The 19,046-nt window shown below is 42.3% G+C and overlaps 1 protein-coding gene across 1 annotated transcript in view; it reads left to right on the top strand.

Annotated features, from left to right (window-relative positions):
* Nucleotides 1–19,046, top strand: part of gfra1b (gdnf family receptor alpha 1b) — a 283,307-nt gene that overhangs the window by 239,149 nt on the left and 25,112 nt on the right. Inside the window, exons 5-6 of the mRNA XM_072239804.1 lie at nucleotides 16,822–16,931; nucleotides 18,735–18,869. Of these exons, the coding sequence (XP_072095905.1) occupies nucleotides 16,822–16,931; nucleotides 18,735–18,869 (245 nt within the window). The remainder of the gene's footprint in view (nucleotides 1–16,821; nucleotides 16,932–18,734; nucleotides 18,870–19,046) is intronic.

Below are 19,046 nucleotides of genomic sequence, written 5' to 3'. Positions count from 1 at the left end.
CTTTGAAAATAAATGTACTTTGAATCTGTTTTTGAATTGTTGGTGAGTTACTATGTGACACAGCATGCTGAAGGCAGCAAGAATGCAAAACCTTGTAGCTGGGCATGTTATAGAGAGGTCTCAGACTTACTCAATCATTTGTTGCAGTTGTGGGATAGTGTGATCAATGACGTTCTTAGTTATCCCATGGCTCTAATTATACCCAAGCTCTTCAGTCAGGGTCAGGTTGCTGGAGGAATGCCGTCGGTCTTTTGATGGTGTTTGTAAGCAACCATCCTATTAATTTCCTGGAATAAGTGAAGTAATGGATGACTGGTCATTGATTAAAGTATTTAATTCTTGCCAGAGAACTAGCACAGACTCGACGTCACACAACTGCAATCTTTTAAGTTGACCAAATCTTCTGGCTCAGTTTCTGGTACCATGACAGTTGCAAGAGTACTGGCTTTAATGTCTCAAGTGGGAACAATATAATCCCATGCTGGAATTTCAGAATTAATCTCAGAAATTGTGATGTATTGGGTTTGCAGTGAGTCTGTTAGCAATGTAGCTATGCATTGTAGATTGGAAAATGCCAGAAAGAAGCCTGAGGCCAGAGAAAAGCTAAAGGATGGTGATGAGTTTGACAAGCTCTGTTGAAGTTTGGCCACCTGGCCCAGGAGCCAGCAGACCATGTTATGGGAGGCTGCATAAATCAGTGGCAGTCTGCCCAGGAACTGCAGCTTTCTGCTGTACAGTATTCACCTGGCTGGCTCAGGTCTTCAAGACCTTGTTCAAGCTGCCCCATTCATCTCCAGTCTAATAATGGGCACAACGGCAGCTGACCCTAGTTGTATGTCCAGAGGCTGGTGTCTTCTCACCACAGATGTTCCTCAACAGACTTCCATATAAATCTGTTTAATCTTAAATCTGTTCAATCTGAGTAAGAGAAACAAAAACACAGTCCTTTCTTTTTCTTTCTCTCTCTCCCTCACCCTCACCCTCTCCCCTCCCTCTCCCCCCCTCCCTCTCCCTCCTCCCTCTCCCTCCTCCCTCTCCCTCTCTCTGGGTTAAATAGTTTGGCATGTACCAGATAGGCTGAAGGGCCTGTTTCTATTCTGTACTTTTCTCTGATTCCATGACTCTCTCTTTCTCTTTCTCCCTTCTCTCTCTCCATGAATCCTCTTCTCTCCAGCCTTCAATCAATCCTGTTGCTCTGCTCCTCCCTCCCCCTCCTTCCCTCCTTCTCTTTCTCCTTTCCTTTCTCTCTCTCTTTCAGTCTCTCTTTCTCCCCTCCCTCTCCCTCTCTGTCCTCTCTCTCTCTCTCTCACACACACACACACACACACACACACACACACACAGAGTCCCAATCCTCCCTCCCCCCAACCCATATCATCTGCACTCTCCACAGATACTGCCTGACTTGTTGAGTGTCTCCACCAAGCTCTGTTCTTATTTCAGTCTAAATAATATGATTATTTATAATGGCAAACAACAAAAGCAAGCAAATACTTTGTAATTTTGTTACATGACAAACAACCAGATCTATTTTTTACCTTCTAAATATTGCACTCATTTTCCAATTTCAAATATGACAGGATTGTGAAATAAAACAACAAATCCAATGTCAACATTTATAAGTACTTAGGGGAGTATTTGCTAAATAGAATTTGGCATTAATTATGTCAAATTGACTTATTGAAATGGCCCACCAGCTGAGCTGGCAATGTTGAAATTGATCCCTCTGTCCCTTGATCAGGAATGGCTTAGGTAGGGTGTGGGAGAATTACTGGCCATGTGAGTTACAGCAGGTTACATTGCTCTATGGCTATATGTGGAGTTATGGGGGAGGACTGAAAGAACAGAAGGAAAAATAACTTGAAGATATTAAGGCAAAGGTAGAAAAGCAGTGAGAAACTACAAATAATTAATGACTTTTCAATAATGACTCTTTCACCTTCTTGCTAGTCCTCCTTTCCTCCCCCAGCCTATTTATTCTGGCATCTTCCCTCTTCTTTTCCAGTCCTAATCCTAATGAAGTGTCTCAGCCTGAAACGTGCTTGGTTTACTCATTTCTGTTGTGTATTTAATATTTCAATAATATTTGAGTGATCTTGTGTATGTGTGTGCGTGTGTGTGTGTATATATATATATATATATATATATATAGTTTGATTATATTCATATTTATTTAAATAATTAATTACGGGTTATATGTAATAACAATAATAATAATAATAATGGCTCCGTCTGTCTAAGTAGACAATGGATGCGCCCGGTTTTTCAGGGCGCAGACCTGGGCGATGAATATGGAGATCCTGGGCTGCCCAGACATCAAGATCCCCCTCTCGGCCCGCGGATGTGGTCCAAAGGAATGCGAAGCAGTACATTTGGCATCAGCTTGGCTGCAGGAGCTGCCAGGACGTGATGTGATACGTCATCCAACCCCCTTAGGGACTCCACTCCGGATTTGTGTAGGGTTTACTCCTCAGCCTTCTCTTCTCCCGAAGATACCCACAAGGCAGTGGGATCCGTAACCCTGGATAGGGGCCCATACCGGGTACTGTCAGCTGGAGCCAGCTGAGCCCAGGACTCGTGTAAGGCAGGGTCGTCCCACCCTGTAGTAGTGACATGTGGAGCTACTACCCACTACATGTTATATGTCAATATATGTTAATTGCATATGTCATCATGCTACCACGTGATACGTGCGCCTTGCTTAAAGTAAAATCGAAGTTAGGTCCACATTCCCGGATTCCCATGTCTTCCTTTGAATTAGTTTAATCTTTTGAAGTTACAAAACATAACTATTTTCATAGATGCTACCTGACCTGCTGAGTTCCTCCAGCATTTTGCTCTGTTTCATAAATGTATCTTCTGTGTTTGTGTTATTTTACCATATATTCAAAAGTGTTACCATGTACATCATACAGAGAAGTAAAAATATATCTAGTCAGCTGTACTCCAAGGAAATCCCATTATACTGAACACATTAATGAAACAGTGAGCCATCCAAAGTATCCATTCCTCCTCTTGCAAGGTGATTTATGTCGAGTCAAGTGACACCTGTGAGGAAAATGTGGGAGAAAAACACATTCATTAAAAATGTAGTTCTACACCATTGTTATTCTTTGTTTGTACAATTAATTCATTGACCTCTAGATATTAAACACTAAATGGAATGATATTTGCTAGCAATGCAACTTCCTTTCAGATCATTCGTAATGATAAAGGATTAATTAATTTTCTAGACTGAATCGTCTTAATGACTTGCAAGTCTTTCAGATTGAAGAGACTATGACTTTAATTCTTTATGCGAGTGGTTAATTTAAAATCAATAATTCATTTTTATTGTTCATTGAATGATTGATTAGAGGTGGCCTATTTAGATGTCATACCGAGCTCCAATATATTTCCACAATCTTTGTTTTACCTAATTGGTCTTTGCAGTCCACGATGATAAATGGCTAACAGGATAAGCAGTTTGCAGTTTTCAACAAGTAATTGATGGGAAATGATAGCAGCAGACTGTATCACTCAAAGATACATCAGTGCTGAATGTTCATAATGGAAATTTCTTAAAGAAATTCACACCTTGATTAGAAATAACATTTCATTTGTAAGTTCCACAGTTCTTAAGGTAAGCAATTGCTTTACCTTCTTATTTCCAGTAGAACTGACAACAGTCATCACGTTACTGTTAACTATTTCTAACAGATCAAATTCAAACTGCAATAAATAACAGAAGAGATTAAAACCCATTTGGCAGTTCGGTCACTTTAGAAGGATATGAGGATGATAATGAAGGTGATGAGGATGTTACTGACATCTTAATTATAATTAAGATATGCCTCTCCCTGTTTGAATTTATGCAGCAAAACATCTGCTGGAGCCTTGAATGAATCAATGTTGAACTACATTCGGAGATGTTAGGCATATAATCCAAAGCTTTGTCAAAGCAAAAGATTTTTTAGAGGCTCATTAAGGAGGAAACTGGGATAGAGCACAGAAAACATCATCAGGGTCGCTCTCTCCCGCTCCCCTCTGCCCTCTCCCCTCCCCCCATTCAGGGCATGTATCAGGACCCAGCATACGCTGTGCCTCCAGCATTATCAAAGGCCGCTCCCACCCTTCCCACAATCTCTCTGACCTCCTGCTGTCAGGCAGAAGGTACTGCAACATAAGAATAACAACTGTCAGGCTGGGTAACAGCCTCTTCCCCAGGCACCCTGCTACCACCCAGCACATGGGTACACCCTGTCTGAATACCCATCAACTCACAGACACACTCTCATCCTGCATTGGTCACTATTTATCTCTTATTGATGCTGTTTCACACATTTATATGAGTGCTTGTTTCATTATAGTAATGCCAGTAGCATTATACTGTCTTACATAAACATACACCTCGCGCTTTATGTCAACCTTCGGCCGTGCTGCTTGGGGAGTTGTGCTGATATTATTTTGCGACTGAATGTGCTGGGTCATAACTATATATATGCTGTGTGTGACTGTATGCACCTTGGCACACCCAGAGGAACAATGTTTCATTTAGCTGTATACGTGTGTGCAGTTGAAAGACAGTAAACTTGAACTTGAACATGGAAAGATTACTGGAGGAATTTAACAGTTTAAATCTTCTTCACATGAAACATGACTGCCAGTGAAAAGTCCAACAAAACTGAGAACACAAGAAACCTGATTAAAAAGCCTAAGGTTGTTAGTTTGGGGTAGAATATAGAGATAGTGAAAAAATTTGCAAATCAAATTGGTGTTTTGGCAAAAAAAATGTATGAATGACAAGATGTATTTTTTCTTCCAATGTTTACAAAATAAATATTAACCTTAAATTTGTGTTGTGAAACATCCATTAAATTGATACAAAACCCTCTTATCCACCGGAATTTACTGCATTGGTTAAGAAAAAAAACATAGAATACTGTGCCAAAGTCTTAGGCACATATACTGTACTGTATATAGTTAAGGTGCCTAACACTTTTGCACAATGCTGTATTCATCAACGAGGAGTGGAGAGCGAATTCGTATTTCTGGTGGAACTACTGGGAATGGTGAAGAAGGAATGCCACAGGAAGGCTATGGGGCAGGTGGCAGATTAGGAGTGCTAAGGACATGAGGTGGCATGGGTGGAGACACAACCAGTCCAGAGATTCCAGGAAAGGTCATTTCATTCCAAACAATTGTTTTATTGATTGTTACAGAATGTCTCTATGGTGCTTTTTGCTTCCTCCCTTCTCCTTTCCCCTCTTCCCAACCATGATTCCCCTCTCCCTGTCCCCTTCCCAATATAGAGGTCCATACCAGAATCAGGTTTATCATCTCTTACATATGTCATGAAATTAGTTTCTTTGTGGCAGCATTACAGTGCAATGTATAAAATTCCTACAGTACTGTGCAAAAATCTCTAGCACCCCAGTGATGTATATGTGCCTAAGACTTTTGTATACTACTATAGATGTGGTTTCGTATGGCTGATCACAACAATCTACATAAGCCCACTGAATCCCTTCTTGCTTCTGCATACCCACTGTTTCAAGGTGAATCAAATACTTTGCACCCTCTCTGTCCTTCATAACCCTGAACTGAGCCTTTAGCCTTAAGTCTTCTCTACCATCAAGACTGTTGTCTTCCACATCTATACTGTCATTCATTTTCAACCCATCACACCTCATTTACCCTTTATCCCTTTTGGTGTTAACCATGTGAAGAAGGCCATCCAGATATGCTATGGATGGCTCTCCCCTTATCCAACCGTCTGCGGGCATGCAAAGCATTATTACCTATCATCAATTTCAGATGGTTATGAGAAGGCATACAGGAGCAAGATTCTTCAGTTAGTTGAGTGGTGTCACAGCAACAAACTTGCACTCAACATTAGGAAGACCAAGAACTAATTGTGAACTTCAGAAAGGGTAAGATGAGGGAACACATGTCAATCCTCATACATGGATCAGAAGTGGAAAGCGTAAGCAATTTTAAGTTCTAGGGTGCCAGAATCTCTGAGGATCTATCCTGGGCCCATCATATTAACGCTGCTACAAAGAAGGCATGACAATGGATATATTTCATTAGGAGTTTGTGGAGATTTTTGTATGCTTTGAAAAACACTCTGCAGACGTACCATGGAGAGGATTCTAACTGGCTGCATCACCCTCTGATACGGGGGGGGGGGGGGGGGGAGGGGGGAGGGGTTCTACTGCACAGAATCAAAAGAAGCTGTAAAAGGCTGTGAACTCAGTCAGCTCCATCATGGGCACTAACCGCCCCAGTATCCAGGACACCTTCAAGGGGCAGTGCCTTAAGAAGGATCCTCTTCTCATTGCTGCCAGCAGGGAGGAGATACAGGAGCCTAAGGCACACATTCAAATATTCAGGAAAGGCTTCTTTCCCTCTGTCATCAGATCTCTGAATGGTCATGGAACCCATGAAGACTACCTCTCTGCTTTTTTGCACTACCTTTGTAACTTAACTCTGTATGTACGTATACACACACACACACACACACACACATCTGCATTGTACTGCTGCCACAAAAACAACAAATTTCATGACATATGCTGATGATATTAAAACTGATTCTGATTCCTTTACTTTTGCCTTGGTGACCATGCCCAGTGCATATAGGATCTGGAATTCTCCCTCACAGTTTATTTACTTTTCCGCCATTACTCAATTAAAGCCTTCCTTAAAACGTGCCTCCTTTCTGCCATCTGTCTCAGCACTTCGTTCTTTGAAATTATTGAGAAAATAAACAGATGTGAACAGATAAGCTCCATTCAAATGGATATGGAGATCCACAAGAAAGCTACTCACTCACTCGGTGTTCGGACATGATCTAGAAATACAAGGAGCAAAAAGGAAGCAACCTTTTCTTGGATTTTAGGATTTAGGGAGGGGCTGGTGGATGGTCGTATGAGCAGCTGGTGTATATCTGCAACCACAGACGCCAGGCAAACAATCTCTGAAGAGTATTGATTATGGCTGGGGTCACCTGTCTTGTAAAGACACAACCCAGAAGGAGGCAATAGCAAACTACTTGAGCAGTGAATTTTGCCAGGTACAATCATGGTCATGGAAAAACTCTTATTGCCCATGTCATACAACACGGCACATAACAAATATTTGTAAAGTAAGAAGTAAAAATTGCTACAATGTTTTGTTCAGGATTTAGCTATTTCACAAATACTGATAGATTTCAACTGATCTATGTGGAATAAACTGAGTCTACATGATAGGCATACTTTTATGGTATTAGTTTTGTTTTCCACTAGATCCAACTTCAATATCACTCACAAGAGTCAGCAACTTGCCAAAACTTCAAGCCTTGCATCAAGTCCTGTAGGTACTCCACTGAGCTTTCTCAATGAAGAATGCTCAACTGATACCAATGAAACAACCCCAGTGTGAAATATGATTCGTTACATTTTATCTACTCCTCAGTAGCATTGCTTAAGGACAACCTCTAGTTGGGAGTACTCGTGTATTAGCAGATAAGGCTGAATATATTCTGAAGATCAGGATACATCTTTGAAGAAGCTGAGTTAAAGTAATAGGTGACTGCAATTTCTTGCTTTTTGATAATTTGAGGAATGTTGTATTGTTTCTACCTAGATCTTTAATCTCAGGCCATTTTTGCTTTGTAAAGTTACAGTATATAGTATAGAAGGAGATTCTGCCAATTTTAACTTGTCTGAGTACCAGTGATAACCTTTCAGCTTTATCTGGCTGAAAGCCAATAGAAAGGGGCAAAATTGCGGAGTCAATAAAGGTACAGCTGATTGGGAAGGAGCGTTAGGGTTGCAGGGGAGAATGGTTTCCGTGACGTGCTGAGCTGTGTCCACAACTCTCTGAGTTTTCTTGTGGTCATGGGCAAAGCAGGCACCATACCAAGCTGTGATGCATCCAAATAGGATTCTTTTTACAGTGCGTCAATAAAAATTGGTGAGAGTCAAAGACGATGTGCCAAATTTCTTTAGCCTCTTGAGGATGTATAAGTACTGGTGATCATGGGTAAAGCCCTCCCCACAATCAGACATATATACATAGAGTACTGTCACAGGAAAGCAGCATCCATCATCCGGGATGCCCACCACCCAGACTATTCTCTCTTCTCACTGCTGCCACCAGGTTCAGGAACAGTGATTACCCCTCAACCATCAGGCTCTTGAACTGGAGAGGGTAACTTCACTCGGTCCATCACTAAACTGTCCTCACAAACTACAGATTCAGTTTCAAGGATATAAACACTCATTTTTCATCTCACATTCTCAGTATGTATTGCTTGCTTGCTTATTTATTTATTTATTTATTTATCTATCTATCTATCTTTTATTTCTTTGCTTTGGTATCTGCACAGTTTGTTGCCCTTTGCACTTTGCTTGTTTGTGTGTCCTGTTGGGTGTAGTCTTTCACTGAATCTATTGTGCTTCTTGTATTTACTGTGAATGTCCACAAGAAAATGAATCTCAGGGTTGTATATGGTGACATATATGTATTTTGACAATAAATTTATTTTGAACTTTTCTTGTCCATGGCATCATGAGGACAGGCTATTGATAATGTTCACAACACGCTGGAGGAACTCAGCAGGTCGGGCAGCATCCGTGGAAACGATCAGTCGACGTTTCGGGCCGGAACCCTTAAACGTCGACTGATCGTTTCCACTGATGCTGCCGGACCTGCTGAGTTCCTCCAGCGTGTTGTGAGTGTTGCTTTGACCCCAGCATCTGCAGAGTATTTTGTGTTTACTATTGGTAATGTTCATGCCTAGGAACGTGAAGTTCTCAACCCTCTGGACATCAGCATTGTTGATGTAAACAGAAGGCTGTGCATCACCTCCCCTTTCTGAAGTCAATTACCTGTTGCAAGGGGCGCTGGTAGTGGACCCAAATGCAAGACACAGACACTGAAGTACAAGGAACTGGGCAATGAGTTTATCAAGAAAGCAAGGCAAGTCGGGAAGCAAGGATTGATCAGAGGTAATCCAGGAGAGAGCAAAGCAGAAGCAGGAAGAAGCGTAGCTGGACACGGACACAAGCACTGAACAAGACTGGAACTCAGGGCCTGGGCTAGGACTTGGACTTGGAACAAGTGACCCGGACATGAAACTTGGAACTACGAGCCTGGACAAGGACACTGAACCAAAGACTGGACAGGGACTAGGAACCTGGGTCTTGACTGGGACTCGGAACCTGGGTCTTGACTGGGACTCAGAACCTGGGTCTTGACTGGGACTCGGAACCTGGGTGCAGGCTAGGACTCAGGACTAGGATCTTGGCTAGGACTTGGGACTTGGATTGGACTTGGAACTCGACTGGGACTTGGATCAGACTAGACCCTCGACTGGGAGTGGGAACACAAAGCCTTGACTGGGACTGCACTGGAACACGAAACCTTGACTTGGACTGGACTCAGCTCTTGACTCTTGGACTGGACTCGGCTCTTGACTCAGACTAGACATAGGACACAAAACACTGAACCAGGGCTCCTCCTTGGATACAGGACATTGAGCTGGGACTCCTCTTAGACACGGAACACAGAGTCAGGACCCCTCCTTGGGTACAGGACATAGGGCTGGGACCCTTTCTATATGCAGAACACTGGACACGAAGAGACAGATCTCCACTCAAGGTAGCGGCAAACGGCCGAACCTATCCAGCGGAGGCGAGGACACAAAGAGACAGTTCCCAATTCGAGGTAGTGGCAAATGACTGGACCTACTTAGCGAAGGTGAGGACACAAAGAGACAGTTCCAAACAACGATAGGCTGTACCTTATCTTGACACGACAAGGGTCCAGTCTCACTCCGGCGGGTTACTTGACGGGGATTCTGACGAAGTCGCAGACGAGGTAGCAGATGAGGTTCCAAACGAGGTTCCAGATGAGGTAACTCACAGGGTTCCTACGAGATTCTTTCGGTACTGCCGGGGTGACAACCGAGGTGACTTGCCAAGGAGACTTGCCGAGGAGACTTGCCGAGGAGACTGCCGACGTGACTGACGAAGGTTACTGATGCCGAGCTTCCGATGATGAACCAGCAAAGAGCCACTGTAACCCAGAGCCTTTTATGTAGCCAGCCCCAAACGAGAATCACGCACCTCAATCAAGGCGCTCAATGGAACACAGGAAAAATGGAATAACCAGAGTATGGAATCCACGGACCGGACCGTGAACCGGAATGCAGACCTCACGGACTGGACCATGACATTATCAGTTCTTTTGATTTCCTGATATTGAGGGAAAGATTGCTGCATTGACACCATGTCATTGAGCTTTCTATCTCCTTCCTGTATTCTGACTCATTGTTATTCGGTATCAGATATGGCCCACTAAATATTTATTTATTTAGTGATACAGTGCGGAAAACACCCATCGAACCCTTCGAGGCACGTTGCCCTTGTAACCCCCAGCGAACCCGATTAACCCTAACCTAATCACAGGACAATTTACAATGACCAATTAACCTACCCGTTACATCTTTGGACTGTGGGAAGAAACCGGAAGACCCAGAGGAGACCCCATCCATTCCATGGGGAGGACATACAGAAACCCATTACAGAATGATGCCGGAATTGAACTCCGAACTCTGGGACTCCTGAGCTGCAAAGGTGCTGTGCTAACCTTTACACTACTGTGGTGCACCATAGTGGTATTATTTGCAAACTTGTAGATGGATTTGGAGCAGAATCTGGCCACACGGTCAGGAGCATACCAGGAGTCAGGTAGGGGCTGAGGATGCACCCTTATAGAGCTCCATTCTTCAGAATAAACATGATAGAGGTGTTCCTTCCTATCCTTACTGACTGCGACTGTTGGTCAAAAGTCAAAGATCCAGTTGTAAAGGAAGGTGTTGAATCCCAGGCTTTTGAATTTGGAGATAAGCTTGCTTAGAATAATGGTATTGAATATGGTGCTGTTGTCGATAAACAATAATCTAACATACTGTGGGTCACTTTATTACCTGAATGAACCAGAGATGAGTTAAGAGCCAGGGAAAATGCATCCACTGTAGACCTGTTTTGAGAGTCAGTGAATTACAATGGTGGTTTGGGAGGCTGGAGTTAATGAATGTGAGAATCTCCTCAAGTAGAACCAATGTCTCACAGGGAACATTGTGTGAACTGCATCCAGCTGCTGCTCCTTGAAGACCGTGTTAGGGATCTGCAGCAGCAGCTAGATGATCTTCAGCTTGTACAGGAGAGTGAGCAGATAATCGATCAGAGTTACAGGAAAGTAGTCAACCCCAAGTTGCAGGAGGCGAGTAGCTGGGAGACTGTCAAAAGAAAGAATGGGAAGCTGAATAGGTATTTAGTGCAGACCACCCTTGTGGCCATTCCCCTCAATAATGAGTCTACTGTTTTGTATAGTGTTGTGGGGGATGACCTCCCAGGGGAATGCCAACAAGACCAGGTTACTGGCACTGAGAATAAGTCTGGTGCAGAAGTGAAAGAGGGAAAAGAGGGGAGTGGTGGTGATAGAGGACTCAATAGTCAGAGGAACAGACCAGGATATCCTGTGAACATGAACGGGATACCTTTCTCTTCCTGTTGCCCTCCAGGTGCCAGGGTCGGGGACATTTCGGATCATGTCCACAGCATTTTGGAGAGGGAGGGAGAGCAGCCAGATGTCTTGGTACATACTGGTATCAAGGGCATAGGAAGGAAAGGCGATGAGGTCCTGAAGAGAGAATTCAGAGAGCTAGGCAGAAAGCTGAGAAGCAGGACCTCCAGGGCAGTAATTTCTTGATTGCCACCTGTGCCATGTGTTAGTGAGGGTAGGAACAGGATAATTTGGCAGATAAATGTGTGGCTGAGAAGGGGGCAGGGCTTCAGGGTCTTGGATCATTGCAATCTCTTCTGGGGGAGGTAAGACCTGTTCAAAAGTGACAGGTTGCACCCAAACCCAAGGGCGACCAATATTCTCGCAGGTAGGTTTGTTAGAGCTGTTGGGGAGGGTTTAAACTAATTTGGCAGGGGTATAAGAATTGGAGTGAAGGGACTAAGGATAGGACGGACAGTAAAAATCAAAGATTGCATGTGGTCAGAATGTCAGGAAGGGAAGGCAGATGACAGGACAAAATTGCAGCCAGCAGAGTGAGTATCAGTGCACAGGGGATGTAGAGTCAAAAAGGGTAGCAAATACAGAACTCAAAGTGTTATATCTCAATGCAAGGAGTATAAGAAATAAGGTGGGTGATCTTGTTGCACTATTACAGATTGTCCGGGAGATTTTAACATGCAGATAGAATGGGAAATTAGGTTGGTAATGGATCCCAAGAGAGTTAATTTGTTGAATGCCTATGAGATGGCTCTTTAGAACTGTTTGTCATTGAGCCAACTAGGGAATCATCTATACTGGATTGGGTGTTATGTAATGAACCAGATGCGATTAGGGAGCTTAAGGTAAAGGAACCCTCAGGAGCCAGTGATCACAATATGATTGAGTTCAACTTGAAATTTGATAAGGGGAAAGTAAAGTCTGACATAGCAGTATTTCAGTGGAGTAAAGGAAATTACAGTGGTATGAGAGAGGAGTTAGCCAAAGTAGATTGGAAGAAGAAGCTGGCAGGGATGACAGCAGAGCAGCAATGGCACGCATTTCTAGGAAAAATGAAGGGAAGTCAAAGCTAATGTAAAAGCAAAAGAGAAGGGATACAACAAATCAAAAATTAGCAAGAAGGTAGAGGATTGGGAAGCTTTTAAAATCATACAGAAAGCATCTAAAATAATCATTAGGAAGGAAAAGATAAAATATGAAAGCAAGCTAGGAAATAATATCAAGATGGATAGTAAAAGCTTTTTCAAGCATATAAAAAATAAAAGAGAGATGAGAGTAGATATAGGACCGCTAGAAAATGAGGCAGGAGAAATAATAACAGAGAACTAAATGAGCATTTTGCATCAGTTTTCACTTTAGAAGACACTAGCAGTGTGCCAGCAGTTAAGGGGTGTGAGGGAAGAGAAGTGAGTGCAGTTACTATTACAACGGAGAACATGCTCAAAAAGCTGAAAGACCTAAGGGTACGTAAGACACCCAGACCAGATAAACTGCACCCTAGGGTTCTGAAAGAGGTAGTGGTAGAGATTCTGGAGACCTGAGTGATGATCTTTCAAGAATCATTGTACTCTGGCATGGTTCTGGAGGACTGGAAAATTGTAAAAGTAACCTCATTTTTTAAGAAAGAAGGGAGGCAACAGAAAGGAAATTATAGACCAGTTAGCCTGACCTGAGTGGTTGGGAAGATATTGGAGTCAATTGTTAGGGATGAGGTTATGGAGTATTTTGTGACATGGGACAAGATAGGACGAAGTCAGCATGGTTTTGTTAAGGGAAAATCTTGCTTGACAAACCTGTTGGAATTCATTGAAGAAATTACAAGTAGGGTAGATAAAGGGGATGTAGTAGATGTTGTATATTTGGATTTTCAGAAGGCCTTTGACAAGGTGCCACATGAGGCTGCTTACCAAGCTAAGAGCCCATGGTATTATTGTAAAGTTACTAGCATGTTTAGAGCATTGACTGATGGTAAGAAGCAGTGAGTGGAAATAAAAGGATCCTTTTCGAGTTGGCTGCCGGTGATTAGAGGTGTTCCGTAGTGGTCAGTGTAGGGACTACTTCTTCTTATGCTGTACAGGTTTCCCCCACCATCTGAAGGTAGAGCATTCCTATGAAATGGTTCGTAAGCCAGAATGTCATAAAGCGAAGAAGCAATTGCCATTAACTTATATGGGAAAATTTGTGAGCGTTCGCAGACCTAATAAATAACCTACCGAAACATGCCAAATAACACATAAAACCTAAAATAACAGTAATATATAGCAAAAGCAGGAAGGATATGATAAATACACAGCCTATATAAAGTAGAAATACTTTTCTACAATCATTTCCACACTGTTCTCCATAGCAAAAATCTCACGCAAGCGCTCTCGGCAGAAACACGGCGCAAGCGCTCACGGCAGAAACACTCTCTCCCGTAACCTTTAAGCTATGAAGCTGCCAAATCATTCCAAATAACACATAAAAATACACAGCCTATATAAAGTAGAAATAATTTATGTACAGTGTGGTATCACTTACCGGAATTGGGAAGACAGTGCCGAGCACACTGAGGATGGTGTGTTAGGCTGAGTCCTGGAGGTTGGGGTGGTGCAGTGGACCCCAACCTCCGGGCCGCCGACCAATACTGATCCGCGAAGCATGCAGGGGTCCAGCGGTAGCCGAGACGCACCCAGCACATCTTTAAGGAAAAGGTCGAAATAAACAAGCTAATTAATTAGGTGCCGCCTGGCACGTAAATGTCGGCCCAGATCAGGGGCGACACAATCGATAATCGCCTCTGATCTGGGCCAACAATTACGTGCCGGGTGGCACCTAATTAATTAACTTGTTTATTTCGGCTTTTTTCTTAAAGATGCGCTGGGTGCGTCCCGGCTACCTCTGCATTCTTTGCGGCAATGTATCAGTCTGTGGCCCGGGGGTTGGGGTGGTGGGACACTGGGGTGTCCTCTCATCGTCGTCTATTTCCATCAGGGCAGGCAGGTCATCTTCTTCTATGTCTGCCTGCCTCGATGTCGAAGGTCGAGGTTCGTCGTCTGCTGTGGCTGATATGGAAGGCTTGAAAAACGACATTATGCTTGACTGCTCAGCCTCAAGCATTTTTCTATCATACAGTTCTTTGTAAGTACTCAAACCATCTTGCAAATATGCCCGAAACCAACACACCCTTTCAAAATTAAAGTCATACTTTTCTGCGATAATTGAAGCGAAAATCTCACGCAGTTGCTTCACGGTCAGTTCCTGGACAACTTCACTTTCGGTCCGTTCGCTACTGCATTCAGTTTCAATTGTTATCACTTCCTCTTCCAATTGCATCAGCTCTTCATCTATCAGTTCTTAATCATGGGATGCCAAAAACTCTTCAACTTCGTTAACTTCCACAAGCCAAACTCACTTTGTCCTTACTTCGTTCACGACGATTGAAACGCTTAATTATGTCTAGTTTTACACTAAGTGTAACACCCTTACGAGCTCTTTTAGGTTTTTCCGATACTGTACCTTAGAACTCATCTTGCTAACGGCTGCTCACAGACACGTGTTTAAGCAATGTAGGCTAGAATGCAGTTCCGGGGGAGGAGCTTGGCTGCTCAGCGTGCATGGTGCTTTTTTTGCTTGCTATTTTTTTCCTTGCGCTGCCTTTTCTCGTAACAGTGAAAACACCTTCTGTCAGCGAAAACAGGTAACTAATGTAGGTCTTTTCGTAACAGCGAGGTGTCGTAAAGTGAATGTTCGAAAAGTGGGGGACACCTGTATATCAATGACTTAGATGATGAAACAGATGGCTTTGTTGCCAATTTTTCAGATGATACAAAGATTGGTGAAGGGGCAGTTAGTGTTCAGGAAACAGGTAGGATGCAGGAGGACTTAGACAGATTAGGAGAATGGGCAAGAAAGTAGCAAATGAAATACAATGTTGGAAAATGCATGGTCATGCTCTTTGGTAGTAGAAATAAATGTGCAGCCTATTTTCTAAATGAAAGAAAATCCAAAAATCTGAGATACAAAGGGACTTGGGTGGCCTTGTGCAGAACACCCTAAAGGTTAACTTTCATATTGAGTCATTGGTGAGGAAGGAAAATGCAACGTTAGCATTAGTTTCAAGAGGTCTAGAATACAAGGACAGGGATGTGATGCTGAAGTTTAAGAGGCACTAGTGAGGCCTCACCTTGAGCACTGTGAAGAGTTTTGGGTTCCTTATCTAAGAAAAGAAGTGTTGGCATTGGAGGTGGTTCAGAGGAGATTTACAAGGAAGATTCTGGGAATGAAAGGGTTATCATATGAGCTTTTGGTTCTGGGTCTGTACTCGCTGGAATTTAGGATGAGGGCAGATCTCACTGAAAATGTTGAAAGGCCTAGACAGAGTAGATATGTGGAAAAGATGTTTCCCATGGTGGGGGAGTCTAGAACAAGAGGGCACAGCCTCAGGATAGAGGGGTATCCATTTAAAACAGAGATGCGGAGAAATTTCTTTAGCCAGAGGGTGCTGAATCTGTGGAACTTGTTGCCACAGGCAGCAGTGGAGGCCAGGTCATTGGGTGTATTTAAGTCAGAGATTTATATGTTCTTCATTAGTCATGGTGTCAAAGGTTATGGGGAGAAGGCCAGGGAGTGAGGCTGAGGATGGGAAAATAAAGGATCAGCCATGATTGAACTGTGGAGCAGATTCGATGGGCCAAATGGCGTTTTTCTGCTCCTATGACTTATGGTCTTATGGATTTCCCTGTTGAGACACTCTCCCAGCTCAATGGGCCTGAATCCTTCTTCAGTGAATTGTAGCAAGGTTTCTGGGTCAAAGTAGTCAGAGTAACAAGGAAGAGATCAGTCTTGGAGTCTAATAAAATTGTAATAAGTAGATTCAGGTTCACCAAGTGGATTGCATGATTTTAACGTTCCATTTGCCTCTCTCCCTTCAACATTGAAATTTAAGCACAATTCCTGTGAGAAATCCAAAAAGATTGAAGGTCAACAAAAGACTAATCACATTATGATGAGAAGTAATTACCAATTGCTAACATTTCAAAATTGAGCTCTGTTTGTTTTTAGGCCACCTTTCTTGTCTTAAGTGTATATTTGCGCATTAAAACATGGATTTATGGAGTGTAATCGATTCTGATGAAATGTATAGGTACTGCTCATGTAAAGATATGTTTGAAAGACACTGTAAGTAATATATTCAACCTACAACACTGAACACTGCTACAAATTGCCCTAACTGTTTTGGTGCCAAAGTGATAATGTAATGTTTTGTATCTTTCTTCCTAACAGGTCAAGGCTTGCAGATTTCATCACTAACTGTCAGCCAGAACCTCGTTCTGCAAGTGGTTGCTTAAGGCAGAATTATGCAGCTTGCTTACTTGCTTATTCAGGACTCATCGGTAAGATTTAGAGTACAGAGCATACTCCTTGCCACAGTGAGAACCAGAGCCATTAAATCTAAACCACGATTTAATAAAATTATGGCTAATTCAAGATCCAAGTCCATTAATTGCCTTTGCCCTATTTCATTTTATTACTTTAGTTAACAAAAAAAAACTAACAAAATCTCAACTTTAAAATCATTAACTGGTCTTGCATCAAATGTTGTTTACAGAAGGGACACAAGTTTCCAGCACCATTTTAATGTAGAAAAACTTCATTTTTGAAAGGCTTAGTTCTAATATTTAGATTATTGCCCCAGTACAATCTATCGTAACCCCTCATTTTCAAGTAAACGTACGTCAATATGTCCCGTAACCAACATCATTTACTTATTCATTCCTTGTGAATAACCATTGGAGTTTGAATATTATTTTATTTGTCTTTCTGATTGATTTTTGTGTGCATCCATGATACTTCAATCTATATATAAGGACCTCAGGTCTTAGGAGACTGCCATTATTTTCATTATTTATAAAGAAAATTAATTTCCTGCATCTCTGATCAAAACGACCCAAAGAAAATCAGAATCAAAACCAGATTTAATATCACTGACACATGGTGTGAAATTTGTTGTTATGTGGCAGCTGTACAATGCAGTACATAATAATTTTTAAAACTAAAATATGGCAAGAAGTATATATATTATATGAAATGAAATTAAATAAATAGTGCAAAAAGTGAGAAAAAAAGTAATGAGGTAGTGTTCATGGGTTCAGTGCCCATTCTGAAATCAGATGGCAGGGGAGAGGAAGCTGTTCCTGAATCGTTGACTGTGTGCCTTCAGGCTCTCGTACCTCATTTTTGATGGTACAAACAAGAACAACAAGAACAAGGCACCTCCTGGGTGATGGGCGTTCTTAATGGTGGGCGCCACCTTTTTGAGACAACCCTCCTTGAAGATGTCCTGGATGCTGGAGAGATTAGTGCCCGTGATGGATCTGACTGAGTTTACAACTCTCTGCAGCTTATTTCAGTCCTGTGCAGAGGACCCCCCCCCCCAACCCGACACCAGGCGGAGAAGCAACCAGTTAGAATGCTTTCCTCGGTACCGCTCCAGAAAATGGTAACAGTTCTGCAGCTTGGAGACAGGTCATTTCAATGTCCTGTCTAACAATGGCTGGTATCTCTCTCAATTTTTTAATTTAATTCTATAAGTATATCTGTTTTTATCTTTTTTCCTCACAAGCTTTTCTCACAAATATATCTAGGCTATTTCTTCAATTACTACTTGTGACACCAAGTTTTACATTCCAGCCATACTTTAGATCTCCTGATTTACTCCTATTTTATATTCATGGCCCCTACTCTTGCTCCATGCTGCAGGCCAGAATTTCATCTTTACATTTGCAACATCACATGATTAGAATTTTTTTTGCTTGCAGGGGAAGTAAGCAGTGAGACTGACAGGTTAAGCTGAACAGCTTGCCTGCGTGTTGTAATTTATAAAATCCTTGTCTATGTATAGCAATGAGACTTCACTTATACTTTCATCATAGAACCATTAGAAGATGACAATGGTTGAGAGATAGCTTCTCCAATTTTCTAAAAATTTCCCTTTTATCCCACTTGGGTCTATTGACGCCTGGCTCTAAAAAGTGACAAGCAGTAATGGCTGAGCAATCTCTTGCTATTTTTGAATGTTATTGTTTCTTTTCATATACTTATGATGTGACAGCCAAAGTGTTTATCTGAGAATATATAACAGTTTGTGTTCAGTTAAAAGAATGATTATTAACTGTGAAGTTGGCATCTCTTGACAGGAACTGTCATCACCCCAAACTATGTTGACTCCAGTGGGATCAGCGTGTCGCCATGGTGCACATGCAATGGCAGTGGGAACCAAAAGGACGAGTGTGAAGAATTTCAGAATTTCTTCAAAGACAACAGATGTTTCAGTAAGTTGAGCATTGTACAACTCAAGGGGAACATCATAGACAGTAGGTCTCTGCTGAACTGTCCCCTCACACCTATTTATTTATTCATTTATTTAGAGATACAGCACAGAGCAGGCCCATTGAGCTACGCTGCCCCAGCAGCCCCCAACAAACCTGACAAACTCTAACCTAATCACA

Source organism: Mobula birostris, chromosome 21, assembly GCF_030028105.1.
Source record: "Mobula birostris isolate sMobBir1 chromosome 21, sMobBir1.hap1, whole genome shotgun sequence".
NCBI classification, from domain to species: Eukaryota; Metazoa; Chordata; class Chondrichthyes; order Myliobatiformes; family Myliobatidae; genus Mobula; species Mobula birostris.
This window is presented reverse-complemented; position numbering and strand designations above follow the sequence as displayed.